The sequence below is a fragment of the Manihot esculenta genome, chromosome 1 (assembly GCF_001659605.2).
Source record: "Manihot esculenta cultivar AM560-2 chromosome 1, M.esculenta_v8, whole genome shotgun sequence".
Taxonomy (NCBI): Eukaryota; Viridiplantae; Streptophyta; class Magnoliopsida; order Malpighiales; family Euphorbiaceae; genus Manihot; species Manihot esculenta.
This window is the reverse complement of record NC_035161.2, coordinates 3,569,562-3,592,294: the sequence shown is the minus strand read 5'-3', so window position 1 is coordinate 3,592,294 and position 22,733 is coordinate 3,569,562. Positions and strand designations below refer to the sequence as shown.

The following is a 22,733-nucleotide window of genomic DNA, read 5'->3' as shown; positions in this document are numbered from 1 at the left end:
ATGTCTTTTTTGGTCCATGAATTTTGAGAAGCTGTTCAATTTTGTTTAAAATTAAGTTTTTAACCCAATTACTTAAATATTTTGATTTAGAATAAAATTAGTATTTTTTTCAAAAATAATAAAATAATAATTTTTAATATTAAATATTAATTTTAGGATTAAATAGTATTTTTAATCAAAATAGACGTTTTGCCTTTTAATGTTCTAATGAACTTATTTCATAATTTTTCTTTAAAAAGAAAAAAGAAAAAAAAAAACAGTACACAGCTTGGTTTAATAAGCAAAGTTACATGGGCCGCCTCTTAAAATTTCTCTAAGGGCTGAGCCAGCCGGGACTATATTTTGAGGCCTATTTACTTGCTGTTTATGGAATACACTTTTCCTCTCTGCTGATAAATCCTCTGCGGCCAGTCCCGCCACCAGACTTCTGCACGCGCCACAGCTGAATGAAATTCGTGGCAACATGAGAGAAAGCAAACGGCGTGCGACTCCGGCTAAACACTCCCGTCCCAGTTCTCGAAAAAAGCGTAAGCATTTCGATGGCGCAGAGCGACATGATCACGAAACTGACAGTAAGAGGCAAAAATTAGTGTTGAGGACCGAAACCCTAACTCTTAAGCCCCACAACTTGTATCCGAATTCGCCAACTTCGAATAGGTTTCGACCAATTCACGCTTCGTCCTCTCTAAAGCGTAATAGGAAGCATTACCATAGGAGAAGTTCGAGTGTTGGTGAGTGTAATCGTAGATGGGTCTTCTCTGGCGACGATTTCTCTGCTTACAGAGGTACAAGTAGTTAGCTTCGTACAATTTTTTTTTCTTAATCTGAGTGTGCTTTTAGTATGAGTTGGAATATTTGATACATTTGCTGGAAGTTTCGTGTGCGGATTCTTTCACTGGTCTGAGTCATCAGTTTTGTCATGAGAAAGTATTTAGAAAATTTTTGTAAGCTATAATTTGTGAACATTATAATGGAAATATGGAAATATTTCATTGCTTTATTTTTTTTAATTTATTATGTAATTTGTTTGAAGCTGAAATATGAGACCGTTTACATTGATCGTTGTTCAATTTCTAAGAATGTATCCTTCACTGTATTTTCATCAATATCATCTACCATCTAAAAAAGGTTCAATGTATACTATCTAATTCTCTTAAAACTCAACAATCCTGTTTTATCTGCATGCCTATGAGTTTTACCATCAAACCAACCAATTCCTACTTGAGACTTTAAACTAGGTCATGATATTTCTGTACTTTTGCCGTACCTGAATTTGTTTCTGTCACTCTGCAGATAGGGTCGTTGTTGTGTCATACAATGTACTTGGTGTTGAAAATGCATTAAAGCACCAATATTTGTATTCTAAAATCCCACCTGAGTTCTTAGAGTGGGATAGGCGGAAAGAGCTCATACGTGAGGAGATCAATCATTATAATGCAGGCATCCTATGTTTCCAGGCAGGTTATTGGCTTTAGTTTTGGATTGCAGATTATCTCCCTATATAGATGCATTTAAAGAATGGATATGCTATGTGTTTATATCTGAAGTCAAAGGTTTCTTAGTGTTTGTGGGAATATCAGTTTGTTTTTAGCACCTTTGTAACTTTTCTTTGTTGTTAGCACCTTTGTAACTTTTCATTGAGAAAGGCATTCACTGCCTCTAATTTTTGGTACATCAGGGAGCATTAGATATGTGCATGTAATTTAGTAAACCAAAGTGTATAACATCTGTATACACTCTTTTTGCGTTTGGTTATTTTATTTTGTTTTTGGTGCATATAATATTGTCATCCTGAAGGTCATATGACTTTTAATTTAAATAGTTTATACTTTGAAGTGTGGCTGGAAATTTTTTCACAGAGTGAACATGCCACACTCATCAACTGAGGATGATGATTAAGAAAAATGAAAAGATTGAAGGAAAAAGAGACATCTAGATGTTCTAAAGTTCTCTGACATAAATTCCATTTCTTTTAGAGTTATATTTTTAATTAACTGTTTTCTTTCTCATTCTTTTGAAAATTGAAATGTTCAATCATCTTGCTTTCCCAAGTATATTTTCTCATCTCAATGAGGTATTCCTGCTTGAAATCCTAGTCCTTTCTGCCAAAACCAAAAGTTCAGATTGTAAGTTGTACCTGGTGTTTCTCTGTTCTTGTGGATTTCTTTTATTGAATCAGAAATATCGGATTCCCATCTAGAGTTGTGTTCTCATAATCCACTTTTCTGGCTTTAGGAGGTTGATCGTTTCAATGATTTAGATTATTTTCTTCAAGAGGATGGCTATAGAGGAGTTTACAAGGTATGCTGAAATGTTGTACATATGTAGCTTCTCCATATCAGCAATTAATTTTAATTAACCTGGTTTTAATTATTACTGTTCGTTTCAGGCCCGCACGGGTGAAGCATATGATGGCTGCGCTATGTTTTGGAAAGACACATTGTAAGGTCTTTGAATTCAATGAATTCAAATGCTATTTCCTGTCACTGTGCATTTGCTTGATAGCCTTTTTTTTTGCTGTCGCTAAATTTCTCTTGAATAATTGTTTTGTCCTTGCTTGTTGGTTTGATGTCCATTTTCAAGGTTTAATACAGAAGATGAAAATTATTGCACTTCTCCTGTTGGACTCAATGTCCAAAGGCAATTTGATGGATCTGATGCATGGTTTGATTGAGCATTTTTTTTTCAATTCTCATAGATGCAAGTTACCATTTCCTGAATTTGGGTTTCTTCATCATGTTTTTCTCTAGTGATAAATGTAAATGCTGATTACTTTTCTATTTTAATTTTCTTCTATTCATGTCTAAATTTTAGCTAGCCATATTTTTAATACAGATTTACCCTTTTGCATGAAGAAAATATAGAGTTCCAGAGTTTTGGCCTCCGTAACAATGTTGCTCAACTTTGTGTTTTAGAGGTATGCAGATTGTTGAATTTTCTTTTTCCATTTGACTTTCTTCCCTTTTTTTTTCTGGTTTCCTTTTTGGCTATTTTACCTTTTTTGATTGTTTTAAGTTCTTAAAAAGATGTGCAAGAAGGTTTCTATAACTTGGATGAAGCACCTCTTTTTCTTGTAGCCAATTTCATTGTTAGGCATTCAATAAAAAACATAACTCAAGACTACAACTTGTTAACTTACGAATTGGATTCCCATGCCAAGTAGTTACAAAAGTTAGGCAACTGTCAGGAAATTCATTCAAGAGTCTATTTTGTTGCTTATTTATTTCAGAGGTTTATTCCTTGTAAGGTATTTTCATCTCCATGTATCCTTTTGATGGCTCTCCTGAGTAACAACAAAGAATATGATAAATTTTCTTTTCAGAAATTTTCTTTTTCAGTTCATTAGAATAAGTAACTTAATCTCCTCATCTCTCCTTCATTTCAATTAAAACAAAATAAAATATTTCCTCATCTCAAATTGTTATTTAACCTAAACTGTAATATATGAACTTCATGTATGTAAAACAATTTTCTATATCTACTTTTCAGTTGCTGAATATTTTTTTTTTGCGGTCAAATAAGCTACTGAATATGAGAAATATATTTAGTAACAGCAATATAATTCTAATATTAGAAGTTAAACATTTTCTCCCTCTGGAGTCTGTTCATATAATTGTTAGATGGATATGTGTTTTATTTTATATATTATAATAATAATATTATTTGTATTAAAAGCACATATAAGAAAATTTTAAACCACAGATACCTATAATGAGTATAAGAAATGCAATGTGCATTTCAAAATTCTAGTCTATTCGTTAATTGCTCCCAAGCAGTTGAGATTTTTTCAAGGTCACATGGTTTATAATAATACTACAGATACATTGAACCCTTACCTCAAAGTTTTCCATAAGAATTGTAGTTCAAAAAATTTGGGAAGTACAAAAGAATGAAATGCACATAGAGAATTCAACAGATGTTGCTTGACTTTTGTAATTTAATGTTTCTCATTTCACATGATTGTGTTTATTGCATCCTTTTTATGGTTTTTCTGCATCCATTGTTTAATATGTTCTCTCTTATGTTACATTTATTATTTATGTGTTATATTTAGAGAAATTTACTATTTAGTCTCTATATTATAGGGAATCTCACTAGTTGGTCCCTTTATTTTGAAAAATGAATTAAAACATTTCTGACATTTTAAAAGGTACACTAATTAGTCCCTTTGTTAATTTTAGTCATTAAATATTACAAAAAAGTCTAAAATGTCCCTGATATGGAGTGACTAATTAGTAGACTTTTTAAAAATTTGAGGGACCAACTAATAAGTTTTTCAAAACCATAAAGACTAAATAGTAAAATACTCGACGGTAGTAGAGTTCCATAATTTCCATTAGCAATTAAACTTCTAATGTTTGCCACATTTTTTTTTTTTTTTTTTTTTACCTTGATGTAAGCAGATGAATGAAAATCAAATGTTGTCTGCCCTGTGTGAGCAATCATCAAAGTAAGTTCAAATGTCTATCAGTATATACTATTCTGTTATCTTGCTCTTGAGTGTCATGGATGTCAACATCTGATACAGAATCAGAAGAATAATGATTAGGACAAAGTAAAGATAAAAATGAAGCATTAACATTGTTAATTTCAGGAGTTAACTTCTCTTAAAATAACAGTCCCTTCATACTTTTAAAATTGTTTTGTTCTCGGGGGACAGTGCTAATTATCTTTTGTTTTTGTTCTTTAAATCATGTAAATGATTTTGCTGATGACAATATTAAATCATAAATCATATGGACAGGGCAACAGCTACCCAAAGTCGAAGATTAGTGGTTGGCAATGTGCATGTTCTTTTTAACCCGAACCGTGGAGATATCAAGCTTGGTCAGGTATTCACTTTTTTGCTGCTTCACTTTTTCTAAAGCAGGCCACATTCTCTTTTGGATCACTAAAATCTGTAGCAAGCATTCTTTTTTGTGTATATGCTACACACGCATGCAGGTTTGTGCCTTTTCTCGTTTTACGTTTTTATGGATTAATTTGGGGACAATTTTATGTAAAGGAGGCTCTTAGTGACTTAAATGATGCTAAAATTTCTTTCCTATCAATAATAATGTTTTTAATTGTTGACCAACATAAAAGGTTCCTAATTAGGAGGATTGAGATCTTTGGGATCTTAACTAAGTTTGATTGTAGTGATTTTATTCTTATCGTAAATATTTCTAATTTAGGTTGATTGTGTGTATAAATATTGAAATAGAATAAAAAAATCTTTGTGGTGTCAGAGCGATGTTGAGCCCCTCATAAATATGTCACGCTCCAGTATAGTTCTGGGCACGAGGGATGTGTTGGATCCCACGTCGGTTTGAGATAAGGGTAATGAACCTCTTATAAGGGTCTTAGGCACTCATTCCCTTGAATTAGCTTTTGGGGTGAGTTAAGTCTGACTCAAATTTAATATGGTATCAAAATCTTGCCACTTTAATTGGTATAGGTTTCAAATCTAATATAAAAAGTTAGGATTAATTAATAAGTCAAGTTTCTAGGCGACTATATGAAGGGAGTTGTTTCACACCACCTGTTTCGAAGGAAAGCCCATCACATTTCTAGCGGATCCCTGGCAACGTGACCCCGCTCCAAGCATGCACGTGTCCTCATGCGCTGCCACAGCTTTTGTGTCTCCTTCCACGCGCCAGCGCGTGAGCCTTCCTCCGACTTCCTTTTCCATCAGCGCTCCTTTCCGGCATGTCACGACTATGATTGGTCCTGTTCCGTGACCGTATTCTCCTTTGGGTTTTTCAAGGTGTTTTAACAGTAACTTAATCGTTTTTGCCTCTGTGTTGCTAGCCCTTTTTCCTTTAAAATGTAAGGCACTAACAGAGGTGATGTACGTGTTTTTGATACTGCTTCATGGATTATTGATTATGATACAAATAGACACATGATGGGTTCCTCTAACAACTTCCTTAATTACTTTCCATTTCTACAAAAGGACATAGTCAGAATAGCCGATAGCTCTTTTATTCTCATCTCTGGAACCAGATCGATTGTTTGTTCTTCCAATATTAAGCTATCCTCTGTTCTCCATGTTCTTCATTTTCCTGTTAATCTTTTATCTGTCAGTGTTTTTACCAAATCACTTAACTGTAAAATTGAGTTTTTTTTTTCTAATCATTGTGTTATTCTGGACCTTTAAACTAGGAAGAGGATTGAATATGGTAGACTGTCGTTTTTGAAACCAGATCGATTATTTGTTCTTCCAATATTAAGCTATCCTCTATTCTCCATGTTATTCATTTTCCTGTTAATCTTTTATCTGTCAGTGTTTTTTATCAAATCACTTAACTATAAAATTGAGTTTTTTTTTTTTTTTTTAATTATTGTGTTATTCAGGACTTTAAACTAGGAAGAGGATTGAATATGGTAGATTGCATAATAGCTTATATATATCAGGAGAGAATCTGGGTTTGAATTCACTTCAGGCTCTTTTTGGAAAAAATCAGGATGTTAACTAGGAAATCATACAGTGGCATCGATGGTTAGGACACCCATCCTTCTTTGTTTTAGAGAAATTTTATTTTTTAAGGCTCAATATGGTTCTTTAGTTTGTGATACTTGTGAGTATGATAAGCATACAAGAATCTCTTCTTTCTAGTAACAATAGGAGTACGATCCCTTTTGTGATTATCTATTTTGACGTATCCATTCTGACGTTTGGAGACTTACTCAAATGGTCTTACTATCTGGTAATCGTTGGTTTGTTACTTTTATTGATTGTTGCACTCGTACGACTTGGGTTTATTTGATAAAAGCAAAGAATGATGTGTTTTCTTGCTTTCAATCTTTTCACAAAATGGTTTGTACTTAATTTGAGACTAAGATAAAAGTTTTAAGAACTGATAATGGCACAAAGTACATGGATGGACGTTTTTTTGCTTATCTGATTACACTAGTGTTCAAAATGGTGTTACTAAAGTAAAAAATAGGCACCTGTTAGTAGTAGTTTGATTTCTCCTTTTTTACTGTGGAGCTTTCAAAAACCTATTAAAAAAATGCAGTTTTAGCTGTAGTTTATCTCATTAATAGAATGTCTATCAAAGCTCTTACCTTTAAAAGCCCTTTAGAGGTACTATAATGGAAACATGCTTATATTGTTCCACCAAAGATATTTGGATGCATGTGTTTTATTCATACTAGGATAGGTGGAAAGCTCGATCCGAGAGCTCTTCAATGTGTGTTTATTGGGTACTTTCCTATACAGAAGGGTTACAAGTGTTACCGCCTTGCATCTCGAAAATACCTTGTAGTATGGATGTTATATTTAGAGAGACTGAACCTTATTTCAGTACTACTCCACCTCTGGGAGAATAATGAGAGAGAAGAGGTAATTCTAGAGGAGACTACTATAAGGGGAGACTAATGGTGATCAGGAAGAGATAATAATTGGGCATTTGGATAAACCATATTTAAAGAGATACTCAAGAAAAGACAATAGAAGCAGAAACAACCATTGTGCAGTCTACTCAGTGTCGTGAATCTTCTTCTTTTCATCTGGTGAGTCATCTCTAAACTTTGAGCTCATTGATGATTTAGAGGTTGATAGGCCAAACTAGTTGCCAAGGGATACACTCAAACCTATGGAGTGAATGACTAGGAGATATTTGCTCCTGTTGCCAAAATGAACTCAATCAGAGTATTGCTATTTTGCGCTGCCAATCTTGACTGGGACCTACAACAATTTGATGCGAAAAATGCAATGGAGACTTGGAGGAAGAAGTATATATGAAAACTCCTCATGGATTTGCTGATGAAAAAATACAAAGATGTGCAGGTTAAAGCAGACTTTGTATGAGTTGAAGCAGTCACCCAAAGCTTGGTTTGATCAATTCAGCACGAGTTATGATTTCCTTTAGTTATTAATAGAGCAATACTGACCATACTTTATTTATCAGATATCACAAAGGTAAAATCACTCTTCTCATAGTTTATGTTGATGATGACATAGTAATGATAGGGGATGTCACTGAAGAGATGACTTGGCTGAAGAAGCTTTTGATTCATAAGTTTGAAATTAATGATTTAGGAAAATTTCAATATTTCCTGAAAATCGAGGTTGTCAGATCAAAGAAGTGAATCTTTATTTTTCAGAGAAAATACATTCTGTATATTTTAGAATAAACTGGTATGTTACCTACAAACCAACAGAAACTCCTATTGAGAGCAATCACAAACTACAAGCAGGGATTGGTGAATCAGTGGATATTGGCAGATATTAGAGGTTGATAGGTAGATTGATTTATTTTTCGCATACTCGACCAGACATAGCATATGCAGTCAGCTTAGTCAGTCAGTTTATACATGATCCCCGTAAATCTCATATGCAAGCTGTTTTTTGCATTTTGCGTTACTTGAAGTATGCTCCTTAAAAAGGTCTCGTATTCTCTAAACACTGTCATCTCCTCATACACGCATTCACAGGTACACATTGGGCTAGATCCCTTGATGATAGGAGATCGACTAGTGATTGCACACTTGTAGGAGGAAAACTTGTCACTTGGAGAAGCAAAAATCAAAGTGTTGTTGTTTGATCAAGTGCTGAGGTGAAGTATAGAGCAATGACACTACAAGGTGTTTGTGAACTCCTATGGATGCAGAGATTGTTGGAGGAATTGAAACTGATGGAGAGGGACAAACTCCTCTTGTACTGTGACAACAAAGCTGCTATCGCTCACAATCCAGTTCAACATGACCGAACAAAGCGTATAGAGATTGACCGACACTTTTATTAAAGAGAAATTAATAAATAGTGTCTTGAAATTAGATTATGCAACTTCCGATGAACAGCTAGATGATGTGTTTATCAAAGGGCTCAGCATTAAGATCTATCATACCTTAGTTTGCAAGTTGGACACGTGTGATATCTATGCGGGGAGTATTATCAACATAAAAAGTTCCTAATCAGGAGGATTGAGATCTTTGGGATCCTAATTAGGCTTGATTATAGGTTTTTATTCTTATTGTAAATATTTCTAATTTAGGTTAATTCTTTATATATAAATACTCAAATTTTGAAAATATCATTTTAATTGGAATAAAATCAAAAAATTTTCCCAAAAATCTTCACTAATATCACCAATGCATTAATGTTCTAATGTAGGTTCGGCTATTTCTTGAGAGAGCTTACAAGTTATCACAAGAATGGGGCAGCATTCCTGTTATAATTGGTGGAGATTTAAATAGCCTTCCTCAGGTGAAGTCTTATAATGCAATTATTAAGTGAATAGCTGTAGATTATTTGCGTTCTCTGCTATAAATCTCAAGCAATCTCTTAACTTTTGTTTCCCCCTCTCTTCTCATGGTTAGAGTGCCATATACCAGTTTTTGGCTTCGTCTGAGGTGAGCTTTTCTTATTGTTTAACATCAAAATTGTAGATTTTTTACTTTTCCTCAGCATTTGTTATGATTTGCACTTATCAAGATTATAGAATTTTTTCCCCTTTCTTCAGCGTTCACTTTGATTTGCACTAACCTAAGACCATTCATTTTTCCCCTTTTTTGTTGGTTGGACTTTTGGTAGCTGGACATCCTAGTTCATGACCGCAGAAACATTTCTGGACAGCTTGAATACCGACCACAGCACAAATATTTCAGATCCCAGGATGAGAATGTGAAGAGGTTACACATGCATACAATTTTTTAAAAGTATTTTTGAAGCTTGTTTATTGCGAAAATATCAATAAAGTTGTAATTATTTTCGGATATTGATTATTAGATTTTTAAATTGTTGATGTCTTAGGTAGAGATAAAGATGAAACTGTCTCTCATAGGCTTGTGATAAAGGTGAAACTGTCTCTCATAGGCTTGTGATAAAGGTGAAACTGTCTATGGATAAGCATTAGGGTTCAATTTCAACAATGTTCTCTCCCCATCTATCTATCACCAAGACTGGCATGTTTTTAACCTAAAGAGGAGAGGGAGTGAGAGAGATATAGAAAGGGGGAATGATCCTTTGTTGAAGGCTTAAAAATGAGACTATCTTTAAGGCCCCTACACCTGATAAATTATGGTGTTTCTGGTACCCCTTAAATTACCATCTGCAGTATCAGATTGCAGAAGGTTGTGTGACTCAATTTAACCACGGTTTTTTTGGATGCAGAAATAGCATGTCCAACTTAAGGCCATTAATGCATGTATGGAGCGATGAAGAATTAATTCTTGCTACTGGCAGCAAAGAAGTCACTCATCTCCGTCACCAATTAAAGCTCTGTAGTGCATATCTTGGGATTCCAGTAAGTTTATGATGTATCTATGGATTTAACGTTTTTTGAGATCTAATATTCTTGGTATGCTTAGATTTGCAACTGCTTTAGATATATATATATATATATATATGTTATACGCACCTTAAACTTATTATTACTAACTAGATTCGATATGGATGCCCTTGTCTAACAAGGGTTGTCAAACATATGACTACGAGAGCGTTTGGTTTACCCTTTTGATCCAGCTTATAACTGATTAGCTCCCAAATAGCTAAATTGTAATTGGTAAATCTTAAAAATGGGTAGCTGATAACTGATAGGTAGCTTATTAATTACTTTTTCAATCAGTTTTAATTTGAGTTTTTTCTCATACGCTAATAGCTAATGAAACTTTATATTTTATTTAGATCAGATTACCCTTTTTAGTATATATTAATTATCAATTTTTCATATTAACATAAATTTCTATATGTATTAATAAAGTATTTATAATTATAAAATAAATATCATGCATAAAAAATAAAATTTATTTTATTAATAATCATATTTTTAAATCTTTTAAAGACTATATGATAAATTATTAATTTAATGTGTATTTTAATAATAAATAAATCATATATAAGCAGTAACAACGAAACCTTATTTATCAAATGCTTTGAATGTTTTAGCTGCAATTAGCAAACAATTATCAGTCACCAACGAGTTATCGGCTATCAACTATATCTAACAATTAAACTAAACAAGCCCTATACCTTGTAGTCCTTTTTATGATACTGAAAAATAGGTTACAATTTAGGCATGACCTGCTGTCTATATTCGTTTGGATCAATTTAAGAATTTATTCTTTTTTTGTAGTTAAAAACTAGTGATTTTGATTTTGTCTCTCTTGTTTAATTTAACACGGTCAACTTCTTCAGGGAAGTCATAGATCAAGAGACAATTATGGAGAACCATTAGCGACATCATACCACTCCAAGTTTATGGGAACTGTGGATTACATTTGGTAGTATGCTTACACATATTAACATGCAAAATGCATTTGGTGGCAAAATTTTTTTAGTGCTGATTTCATTAATTGACGCAGGCACACAGAGGAACTCATTCCTGTCAGAGTTCTTGAAACCTTACCCGTTGATATTTTGAGAAGATGTGCAGGGCTTCCTAATGAGGTGCCATAGATTTTCATAAATGAATTCTGTTGATATTTTTCTTTTGAATTTCTGATGTTTTATTGGTGCTTTCAACAAATCTGAATGACCTAACAACCAGATATGTTTTTTCTGTTCTAAGCACAAAAAATTGCAGCCTGTGTAATTGATTCCTTGTCAGAATTTGGCCATGATTAATGCTATTCTTCTTATTGTCTTTTCTGATTTTGTTATTAACAAATTTATGTTCTTCATCTGATCTGACATACATAATTTTTATCCCAAAATACATTTTTATTACATGGATAATAACTCATTATTATAGAATTATCTTGCTAAATTTTAGATTCTGTGCATCCTTAAACAATTTCTGTCATTTTGCAGAAATGGGGAAGTGATCATCTTGCTCTTGTATGTGAACTAGCCTTTGCAGACAAAGAGAACAGAACCTGAGTCTTCAACCAAATTCAAGTCCTTCGCAGGAATGCAGACATCATAAACTGTTCAGCTTCTTTTTTTTAAATTTTTGGGCATCCAAAGTTTATTAATTTAATTATATTTTAGATAATTAGCTGCTACCTTTTGTGATAGGCTCTGCAACTCTCTAATAAGAACCCACAGAATTAATGTTTAAAGCGTGCTGGATTGTCAAATACACTGAATCCAAGAATCCTTAATAAACCATGAACAAAATCTCATTCCACCCTCATATAAATGAGAAGAGAACCCATCTCCCTAACTTCTTTGGTTACTGAGAACTTCATCACATATATACTGCAAAGTGAGTTTTTCAAAAGAAATCAAATAATGGACAAAAGAATAAATAAATGCCGGTGAATATTACTCAAGCATGGCATCTGGGTTGAAGTTCAAAGATTTTACAAATATAAGCTCTCCTTTATGTCTCCTTCGTTTAACGAAATTTGCTCAAAATCAAAAATAAAAGGAGACAGACAAGTGGGTTCCTTGATCTCATGAAGACTTGATAAATATGGATGGTTCAATGCTTCCTCAACTTCACGTAACATAAGAAAATGTGATGTAGGCAGAAGAAGATGAAGAGGATAAATAGAATAAGCGTTTTGATGGGTGTTTATGCAATTTAAATTATTTATCTTTTATTTTTAACAAATTTTAAGATATCTAAGTGTTTAGTTTTAAAAATAAAGGAATTTATTCATTAATCATGTCAAAATTTAAAGACTAAAATATAATTTATTATATTATTTATATTAAATTAATAAGTCTCACATTTAAATTTTAAAATAATATCAAATATCAATAATATAATATAATATTTTTACTTAAAATATATGAAAAATACTGAATAATTAAATATAATATAGTTTTTTCAAAAGAAGATAAAAGTAAAAAAGTTAGTGATAGAGTTTTAAAAAATTTTATTGCAATATTTTTATAAAAAATAAATTCTAACTAAACCAACATTAATTATTTTGTAAATTTATTTAATTTTCTTTATTTTTTATAATAAAATTACATAATTTTATCTAAAACTACATAATATCTAAAATTATATAGTTTAACTGAATATTTTTTTAAAATAGTTACAATTATTTTAACTTAATTTATTTTTAATTTTATTAAATTATATTTTATTACTATATATATAATTTAGTTAACAATTATACATATGTAATTCATGTAATTGATTTTAATAATTTATGTTGTATTAATATAAATTTTATTAATATGAAAATAATATATAATATAGAAGTATAATTAATTAATTAAATTAGTTAAATTATATTTTTAATAATTAACTAGTGATTAAAATACATAATAATTATATATATACATATAAATATTAATAACAATTATAAGTATATATGGATTTATATATAATTATTTTAATAATTTATATTTTATTAGTATAATTATATTAATATTAAGATAGTGTTTATACATAATCTATTTAGATGAGATGAACTTTAATTAACTTTCATTAGTTAAATTATATTATTGTAAATATTTAATAATTAATCAATGACTAAAATATATAATTTTTTTATATTTAAATTATATTATTATAAATATTTAATAATTAATTAATGACTAAAAGATATAATATATATATATATATATATATATAAAATAATAACTATATATACATATATATAATTATTTAGTAATTTATATTTTAATATCATAATTCTAATATTATAATTTAATTAGTGCATATTATATATATTATATATAATAAATTATAATCAACTAATAAAATTAAATAAATAATAATAATAATAATAAATATTTAATAATTAAATAATATTACAATTATATATAAATAATTTTAGTACAATTATATGATATATAAAATATATTATTAAAATTATAATATTATTATAAATTATTTAAAAATATATATAAATTAATTTTTTGATACGATTTTAATTTAATATCAATCTAATATAAAAAAATTAAAATTAAAATTAAATATTTAAATAAATTTAATTTATACAATTCGATCTAATATCATTAATTTTTTAAAATTTTAATTCGATTCGATATGGATTTTTATTCCGATCGAGACCTCAGCAACCGTGAACAGATTTATCTGCCAAACCAAAAGCATTGTCAATATATATATAAAGTCCACTGTTTTGATATATTTACTTCTTACAAAGCTTCTCTTTTTGTTTCCTAGAAAAGTAAAATTTGTCCTTTTTCTTAACGAAAAGAAATTAACGCAACTCAGCCAAAAATTAAATTTTGTGGTTTTTTTAATTGAAAATTAGAGATTAAAGATATAAAATTTAAAATTTTAAAAAATAAGTTAAATGATTTTCTTAACTCAGCTGCTTAACAATGATTTAATAGCTAATCTCTTTAAATAAAGATTTGTTTTCCATTCTACACATGGAAAATTCAGAAATTAAAAGGATTTAGACAATTCTACACAAAGACCAAATCCCTTTTGGTTGAAGAAAAGTGGGGCAAAAGGAAATCATGAGAAAAGACACCACAATCCCTCATAAGTCAAATTAGGTGTTCAACATTTTCTAACTACTGCTAAAAGAAGAGGCGTTGGGACTAGGCGACTAGTATTCAAGTTGAATAGAAAAATTGATTGAATTGAATTAATTTAAATTTTTAGTTTAATTTTTTATTTATTTTAATTTGATTTAATTTTTAATTTTAAAAATTTTAATTATTTTAATTCAATTTAATTTTAATTAAAAAAAATTAAATTAATATTTTATTTTTAATAATATAGATAGATTAAATTATATTAAAGTTAAAATATTTTAATTAAATTTTAAAATATTAAAAATAAAATATTAAAAATTATTAAAAATTTAAACTGATGAAATTAAATTAAATCAGATTAATTTAATTTAATTTAATTTAATTTAATTTAATTTTTAATTAAAATTAATTTAATTTAATTTTTATAAATATTAAAATTTTAATTTTTAATTTATTTAATTCGATTCTAAATTAAATTAATTAAACGTTGAACGACTTATGGGGGCAAAATTCAGTTCGGCCGAAAACTTTTACACGCTAGGAAATAAGACTTTCTCTTTGTTGGAGAAATGCTAAATTATCTCTTTTAATTTATTAATTTTTTTCTTTTTTGTTATTGGTGTTGAAACCCATTTTAGGATGAAGTTGCTGTTAGTGATAAGTGATGTTAATGTCCAGAAGCAAAGGATGACTCCTAAATTAGTGGCAGAGAGGATTGCTATCTTGAATTCAGACATCTTGATATTTTGACCTGACTTGACCCTTCTTCGCACGGCGGCTTTTATAATTCAAAATTAAATTGAATTAATAAATTAAAAATTAAAATTTTAATATTTATAAAAATTAAATCGAATCGGTTTTAATTAGAAATTAAATTCAACTGAACCAATTTGATTCGATTTGATTCAATTCAATTTAATCAATTTAAATTTTTAATATTTTTTTATTTTTTACTCTTTATTTTTAATATTTTAAAATTTAATTAAAATATTTTAATTTTAATATAATCTAATCTCTTTACATTATTAAAAATAATATATAATTATCACTAAATCAATTCGGTTCGTTTTTTTTATTTTTTTATTAAAATCAAATTAAATTAAAATTTTTAAAATTAAAAATTAAACCGAATCGAAATAAATAAAAAATAAAGTTAAAATTTTAAATTATATTTAATTCGATTGATTTTTTCGATTTAAATCAAATATGCTCGGCCTCTAGTTTTACTATATTTTAGCTATACTCATCTTAGCTATACTCATCTTAAAGTAATAAAATATGTCTTTAAATATTAACATATAATAAAAAGAGAAATATATAGATTAATATTATAATTATTCAATTAAAAAGAAATTATTGAGAGTTAGGTAACTTAATATTATTTAATTTTTAAAATTTAAAAAATAAAAAATATATAAATATATATTAAAAAATTTAGTGAAAATTCAAGATAATATTCCTTATATTATGATTAAAAGAGTATTTAGAACTGTTTCCATCAAAGAATATTTATAGTGTTGCTTAATATTTACTATTTTATATCAAGAATATATTTATTATAAATATACTAAATTTATTCCATTGAATTAACTTGTTTTTCATTATAAATTTAAAATTAAATTATAAATAACTGTATTTCATGATCATTATATTATAATTTTAAATAGTATTATTTTTAAGAAAATTTATAATTAAAATTAATATAAATATTTGAACAAATTATAAATTATCTAAACAATTAATTTTTTTCTCTAATAACCCTTTTTTTTTCTTAATTTAGAAATCAAAATTCTAAATGTCATCTCACAAGTTTCGCCGAATAGAGGTGAGCAGTATTCGGTTCAAATCGAAAAAATTGATCGAATCGAATTGATTTAAAATTTTGATTCAGTTTTTTATATATTTCGGTTCGGTTCGGTTTTTAATTTCAGAAATTTCAGTTATTTTGGTTCGGTTCGGTTTTAATCAGAAAAAAACTAAAATAACCGAACCGATTAGTGATAATAATATATTTTTTCAATAATATAGAGAAATTAAATCATATTAAGATTAAAATATTTTAATTAAATTTTAAAATATTAAAAATAAAGTGTAAAAAATAAAAAAATTATTAAAAATCGAAACCGATCAAACCGAACCGAATCGAACCGAATCATACCGGTTCGATTCGATTCGGTTTCTGACCAAAATCGGTTTGGTTTAGTTTTTATAAACACTAAAATTTCGATTTTCGATTTATTCGGTTCGACCCCTAACTCCGAATACATTGGAGGCCAAGGCATCTCTAGCCCAGTCCCTCCCTTCCTCCCCTACAGCCGAGGTGTCAGTTACCCTAGAGTTATTCTTTTTGGAGACTTCTCATTGGCATATAGAAACTGGAGGTGTGATGCAGAAAGAAAGTGAAAAAGAAGAGAGCTAATTTGATAAAATGAAATGTGAGAAAGCCACATTTAACCAAACATATTGAAAAGTGTGTGGTTTGCTTGAAAAACAAGTGAGCTCATCATCAGCCGCCAACTCAATTATTCAATTCTTCTGCTAATTTCTTTTATATTATCATCAACCCTTTTGCTTCGAATCTCTCCTCTATATAATACACAATCTCACTTTTAAAATCACTATCCACTATTGCCTAACTAAAGCAAATAATGCTTTCCCATTTCTTCTTTTGCTTTTTGTTAAAATTTATTTTTAAACTCTTGCTTTTCTGAGTGAGTATTCAGTTGATTCGATTTAAAATTTAATCTAATTAAATAAATTAAAAATAAAAATTTTAATATTTTTAAAAATCAAACTGAATTAATTTTAAATAGAATTTAATTTGAATCAAATCGATTTGATTCTATTTGATTCTGTTCGATTTGATTTTATTAATTTTGTATCCATTAAACTGAACTAAAACTTTTCCACATGGAATCAAAAAAAAAATACACAGATTTTATTAATTTTGTATTTTTATATTACAATTAAATAATAAAAATGAATTACTTTCTTGAAATATTTCTTTAGGAAAAATATTTTATAAGTTTTTTTTTTTAAATGGAGCCTAAGTAAGTAATTTTTTTTTCTTTTATCATTAAATAAGTATTCATTGAGATTAAATTGAAGAGTTGGAGAGCTTCAAATAGGAATTCAATAGACAAAACATTTCATTTTAGGGTAGCATTCATCTAGGCTAGGAATGAAAATTAGTTTGGTATTTGAGTACCGAACGGGTTTAGGTGAATTTGAGTTTTATCCATAAACAATTATGTTTATATAAATAATTAAGTTAATAAATAATATATATTATATTATCATATTTATAAATTTTCTCCATATTTTTATTTAAAAATTAAAATTTAAATATTTTTATAGAAGAAAATAGGAGTCGCAAGTTTCCCTCTATGGCCTCTTTATGGTTCGATACTCTCGCTTTTTTCTCTTTTTTAAACCTAAATTCTTCTTTCCTCTTTCCCGTAAAAGACGATTTATATCAATTGACTATCGATAAAGAAGAAGACGTTGTTGTTCCTATTAAGAGTTCTAAAGATATTCTGATCGTCACTTATGATTTTTATATGGTGGGGATGTTTCTCACATAAAATTCAATCAATTTTTAGAATATGTAGGCCTCTTTGACAGATTTATGGTAGCAATCATCGAACAGTTATTGCATTAAAAATTTTAGTTCTTACTTACAATGCAGATATTTTATTTTTGATGGAAATAAAAGCCCTTAGTTCTTGTATGAAATTTTTTCATAATTTTTTACATTTTAATAGTTGCTTCTCAATCAATAGACAAGGATTGAGTCTATGGTTAACTTTTTTTCAAATTTTATTGATTCGATTGTTTCTAAATATAATGTTCAATGGAGGTTTACTAGTTATTATGGGTTTCCGGAATCGCAACCACGACGTCAATCTTGGAACTTTATTCGAGGTTTATCTCGTAAAACCTCTTTTCCGTGCCTTTGTTCGGAAAATTTTAATGATTTATACTTGAGAGATAAGAAAGAAAAAGTATGTTTACCAAATTATCTTATGCAACAGGCACTGACATTTCTATTAGATGGATTCGTCGTAATACTAATACTTTAGCCAAAGAATGTATCAGGCATAATCGTCTCTCTGTTTGGGATGATATCCCTCTTTATTTAATAGAATTTTATTAATACAATCAATAATTTTATTTTTAAAAAAATATATTTTTATATAAATATTGATTTTAAATTAAAAAATTATTAATAAAAATATCTTTTATATAAATAATTTTTTAAAATAAATATAATCAAATTTGAATCTCATTTAAATTTTGAGATCTATTCGAATATTAATAATATTATCGAATTCAAATTTAAATAGAGTAATTTTGACAAGTAATCAACCCTATTACATTCATAATCTAAAGATATAGATAAAAAAATATGGCGGGAAAGCTCCAACTAAATAAATCATAATAAAAAATAAAAAATAAATAAAAAACAGACAAAAATGAAAAGAGAAGATGCCACCTTCCAAGTACTTTCCACAGCATCAAACACATGACACAAGAAACAACCTTAGAGTTCGAAGATTTGTCCATGTTTGAATATTCTTATCCCCAATGTGCCAAATAGAATTAATTTTAAATTTTATGATATATTTAAATCAGATTTAATTTTTTTTATCGTCTGATTGAAACTCATAATAATTTTTTAAAAAATACAAACTCATAATAATTTTTCAAAAACATATAAATTTAAAAACATGTGATGAAAGCTGCATGTCTATTATAAAATTCAAAACCAAAATTTCACCATTTAAAAATTAATTTTATATTTTAATTATTTTTTTAAATATTTTTTAAAATTTTAAATATTATTTTTTTCTATTATAAATAATCTTCCCTTAATTATTTGAAACACACTATTCCATCTTTTAAAAATTTTTGCATTCTAACCTATCAATTTTATATTTTAATTATTTTTTTAATATTTTTATAATTTTATATATTAAATTTTTTTCTATTATAAATAGTCTTTTTCTAATTATTTGAAATTCAATATTCAATATTTTAAGAATTTCAATAAAAATTTTTACCTTCTCTTAATTATTTTATATCTATCGTCTTAATTAAATAATATTTCATTAAAATTTTTCATCTTAATTAAATGATATTTCATTAAAATTCCTCATAAAATCTAATCAGTCTTTTTTACATATCGTGTATTTCTAAATGGTTTGATTTTCCTTTCCTAACTCTAAATAGTCGTCGATAAAAAGAAAACAAATGCTTCTACCATATATCAGCCAAACCTAACAGAGTTCCCATATAATAAATTACTCATATAAGTCTTTAATATTACAGAGAGTATGCAAAAATCTTGGGTGGCCATGAAAATCCCACAAAATCTTTAAATTAAAGAACTCCAAGAACTCTCTTTCCCACCTAACAAACACAAAACGATAACAACTTCAATATCTCTCTTCACCAATGTATTGTAAAAACAAAAGACCAAAGCCTCCTATAATTCCTAACTGCAAAACTTATGGGCATGTGAAATTCAAAGATTCCTCAACAAAAGCAAGAGTCTCGAGCTCAATATCTGGAAGATCCATCACACCTTCCATAGGAAAAAAATCGACCACCTCCATTGAAAAATCTTCTGCATTATTGACATTGTTAAGAAATTTCCCAAGCTCTGAGCAATAATCACCACTCAGCAGCTCTTGGCTTATTGAAGGAGACAGTGCAGGCTCCTCCCATAAATCCAAAACAGATTGTCTTTCTTCCACCATTTTCAACTCTGAGATTTCTTCATGTGTCTTCTCTTCATTGTTCTCTTCTTTGATTGGAGCTTCAATTCCATGGCTAAGTGATGTTCTTGTAGGCACATCAAGCACAGAAGATGGTGATGGATAAGAGAACAAACCACTTGATTCTTCGGATTCGAGTTTCGTATTAATTGACAATTTCTTAAGCTTTCTTGCTTCCATCATCATCTCAAACTCCTGCTTCTTTTTCCTATATGCAGCAGCAGCCTCTTCAGCAGTTGTGTAAGTGCCAAGCCATAATCGAACCTTTCGAAACGGATCTCTAATCTCAGCTGAAAACTTCCCCCATGGCCTTCGTCGAACACCTTTGTAGTTAGATGACAAAATTCTAGTTTTCTTCTGGTTAGAATTACTTGTGATTTTGCCTCTATTGGTATTGTTTTCTTGTGAAGAATTCTCAGCAGTTGATTCATGTGGAGGAAGAGAGATTTTAATCTCTCTCACAAAAAGCTTAGAACCCATCAATCTGTTGCTCCTCTCATTTTGGCCTTCATCTTCATCACTTGAGGAGTCTGTGGCCTCAGGATCATGGCAGATGATGCGAATTTTCTTTGTCGACAGCAAATGGCTTGGTTGCTTCTTCTCTTCTTTACCAAAACTCAAATTTTGATCCAAAATTAGCCTTTTAAGGCCTGGCATTGTATGAATATAACAGAAAAAGCCTTATCTATGAAGGAAATTAACCCAAGGAAAGGAAGGAAAATGGGGGAGGAAAGAAAATCTTTGATAAGCTTGATTATCAAGAAAAACCCAAAACCCTAAAACCCCTAAACCCCAAAATTGAAAATGATAAATATTTTCCCAGACAATCCTCAGAGCAATCTACCCAAAAACAATTGCTGCAAAAAAACATCAAAACCACAAAATTAGAACTCTAAACGATGATAAAATCACTGATTTTTCAAATATCGGATGAGAATTCAAATCGAAAACTAAACAAAAGAAGAGAAACCCACATACCGTTTTGATCTTAATATTATAGAAATAACAAGGAACTGATGTTTCTTGCTCGTCTGAAGGGAACAAGATGGGCTGCAAAGAGTGAAGAAGAAACAGAGAGTGATGCAGAGAACGTGCAAAAAGATCCAGAGCTTCTTGTGAGCTCCAGTGAATAGATCAAATCCAGACGACATAAATCCTCTGTTTCTCTCTTCTCTGCTTTTCTCAGAGAAAATCTTTCTCAGAGCAGAGAGAATCTGCAAAAAAACAGTAAACCCAAAATTAAAAAACAAAAGAAAATCACAAAAATATCGGATTAATAGATATCCCTATAATCAAGCAACAAAATATCATGAAAAAAGGAAAATCAAGACAAAAAGAAGTGAAACAAATAATCGAAAGTATCAAATCAAGAAACATGATTAATACCAAAAGTAGAACCTCTGTGTTAGAAATAGAAGCTCTATTACTGTCTGGTCTCTCTAAAGAAGTTGCATGAGAGAAAAAACAGAGAGCACAGAACAGAGGGTGTGGCCTCTGAAGTGTTTGTTGCGCGAGAAAAGAGTGGAAAGTGAAGTTAAAATGGGAAGTTTCAAAGGGGAGGGGCCATGTGGAAGCCTCGTGTGTGATTAAGCAGGACCACCTCACCTTCCAATCTCAGCTCTCCCACTTGTTCCGTTACTCTCTAGATTTCTTCGTTAGAGAAAACTTTACAAAAGCTTCCTTCTTGCATGCCATTGCTCTATTATTTATATATATATTTTTTAATTTTATGTTCTCACAATTGTCTTGTGTGCATTTGCTAGTCCCTGCTTTTAAATAAACCAAACTATTTAGGAAATATTTTGAAATTCGATTAATATAAATTTAATTAGTTTCAATTTAATTTTTAAATTAATTAAATTTAAATTTAAAATTTAAATTTATTTAGTTTGAATTCTATAATACTCAATTCGTTAATATTCATGAATTCGATTATTTTCAATTCTACAAAGAATATTGCAGAATAAATTTATTAATAGAATGATATTAATATTATAAGAAAATTAAATTTAAATTTTACATATATTTTTATGAGTAAATCATAAATTTTTAAAGTTTAATTTTATATAATTTAATTACATTATTAAAATTTAAAAATATTAAAATTATTAATATTTAAAAATTTATTCTTTATTATTTACAAATTAATTTATATATTTTTTTTATATAATTAAAATTATTTACTTTTAAATTTATTAATTTTAAAATAAATAAATTAAATTATTTATAAACTATTCAAAATTAAATTCAATTATTAAAAATATTTACTAAATGAATAAAATTTGAGTTTATTAATATTTAATTGGAATTCGCAACAAGTGAACTCATAACTTAAATAAAATTTAATAAATTAAATTTAAATTTTTAAAATACAGCTCACACATTTATATAGAATTTTGATTCGATTCCTAATAATTATATCATTAAAATGAAAATTTAAATATTAAAAGAGTAGAAATTAAAATATTTCAGATTAAATTAGAAAGTGTTGATTAAGAGAAAAATAATATATATATATCATTTTACTTTCTAATCGTAACGTTAATGTATGCTGTTATAATTTATAATATTGTATAAAAATATAATTTTTTTAATTAATATATATATATAAT

The 22,733-nt window shown here is 28.6% G+C and overlaps 2 protein-coding genes across 6 annotated transcripts; one reads left to right on the top strand and one right to left on the bottom strand.

Annotated features, from left to right (window-relative positions):
- Positions 1 to 347: 347 nt before the first annotated feature.
- On the top strand, positions 348 to 11,988 carry LOC110625529 (carbon catabolite repressor protein 4 homolog 5). Of its 3 annotated transcripts, XM_021771157.2 has the most exons (14): positions 352 to 785; positions 1,294 to 1,457; positions 2,236 to 2,301; positions 2,390 to 2,442; positions 2,836 to 2,917; positions 4,404 to 4,450; positions 4,745 to 4,832; positions 9,101 to 9,193; positions 9,307 to 9,339; positions 9,521 to 9,618; positions 10,100 to 10,232; positions 11,123 to 11,208; positions 11,290 to 11,374; positions 11,738 to 11,988. In XM_021771157.2, the coding sequence occupies exons 1-14, from the start codon at positions 464 to 466 to the stop codon at positions 11,804 to 11,806; spliced, it is 1,419 nt and encodes a 472-aa protein (XP_021626849.1). In that variant the 5' UTR covers positions 352 to 463; the 3' UTR covers positions 11,807 to 11,988. The 3 variants fall into 3 exon arrangements, with proteins under 3 accessions (XP_021626858.1, XP_043809738.1, XP_021626849.1); XM_021771166.2 differs by lacking the exon at positions 9,307 to 9,339 and having other exon boundaries at positions 348 to 785; XM_043953803.1 differs by lacking the exons at positions 9,101 to 9,193; positions 9,307 to 9,339 and having other exon boundaries at positions 348 to 785.
- A 7,620-nt stretch (positions 11,989 to 19,608) lies between these two features.
- Positions 19,609 to 21,819, bottom strand: LOC110619483 (ethylene-responsive transcription factor ERF117). Of its 3 annotated transcripts, none has more exons than XM_021762992.2 (3): positions 21,727 to 21,819; positions 21,100 to 21,335; positions 19,609 to 20,978 (listed from the first exon to the last, which is right to left on the bottom strand). In XM_021762992.2, the coding sequence occupies exon 3, from the start codon at positions 20,776 to 20,778 to the stop codon at positions 19,852 to 19,854; it is 927 nt and encodes a 308-aa protein (XP_021618684.1). In that variant the 5' UTR covers positions 20,779 to 20,978; positions 21,100 to 21,335; positions 21,727 to 21,819; the 3' UTR covers positions 19,609 to 19,851. The 3 variants fall into 3 exon arrangements, with proteins under 3 accessions (XP_021618684.1, XP_021618668.1, XP_021618677.1); XM_021762976.2 differs by having other exon boundaries at positions 21,508 to 21,802; XM_021762985.2 differs by having other exon boundaries at positions 21,520 to 21,802.
- Positions 21,820 to 22,733: the final 914 nt, after the last annotated feature.

Excerpts from the sequence above, each read along its gene's own strand:
- LOC110625529 (XM_021771157.2), top strand. The coding sequence starts at position 464 with ATGAGAGAAAGCAAACGGCGTGCGACTCCGGCTAAACACTCCCGTCCC. Across the intron at positions 1,458-2,235 it reads CAGGCATCCTATGTTTCCAG|GAGGTTGATCGTTTCAATGA; the intron begins GCAGGTTATTGG and ends TTCTGGCTTTAG. Across the intron at positions 11,209-11,289 it reads GGAACTGTGGATTACATTTG|GCACACAGAGGAACTCATTC; the intron begins GTAGTATGCTTA and ends TAATTGACGCAG.
- LOC110619483 (XM_021762992.2), bottom strand. The coding sequence starts at position 20,778 with ATGCCAGGCCTTAAAAGGCTAATTTTGGATCAAAATTTGAGTTTTGGT.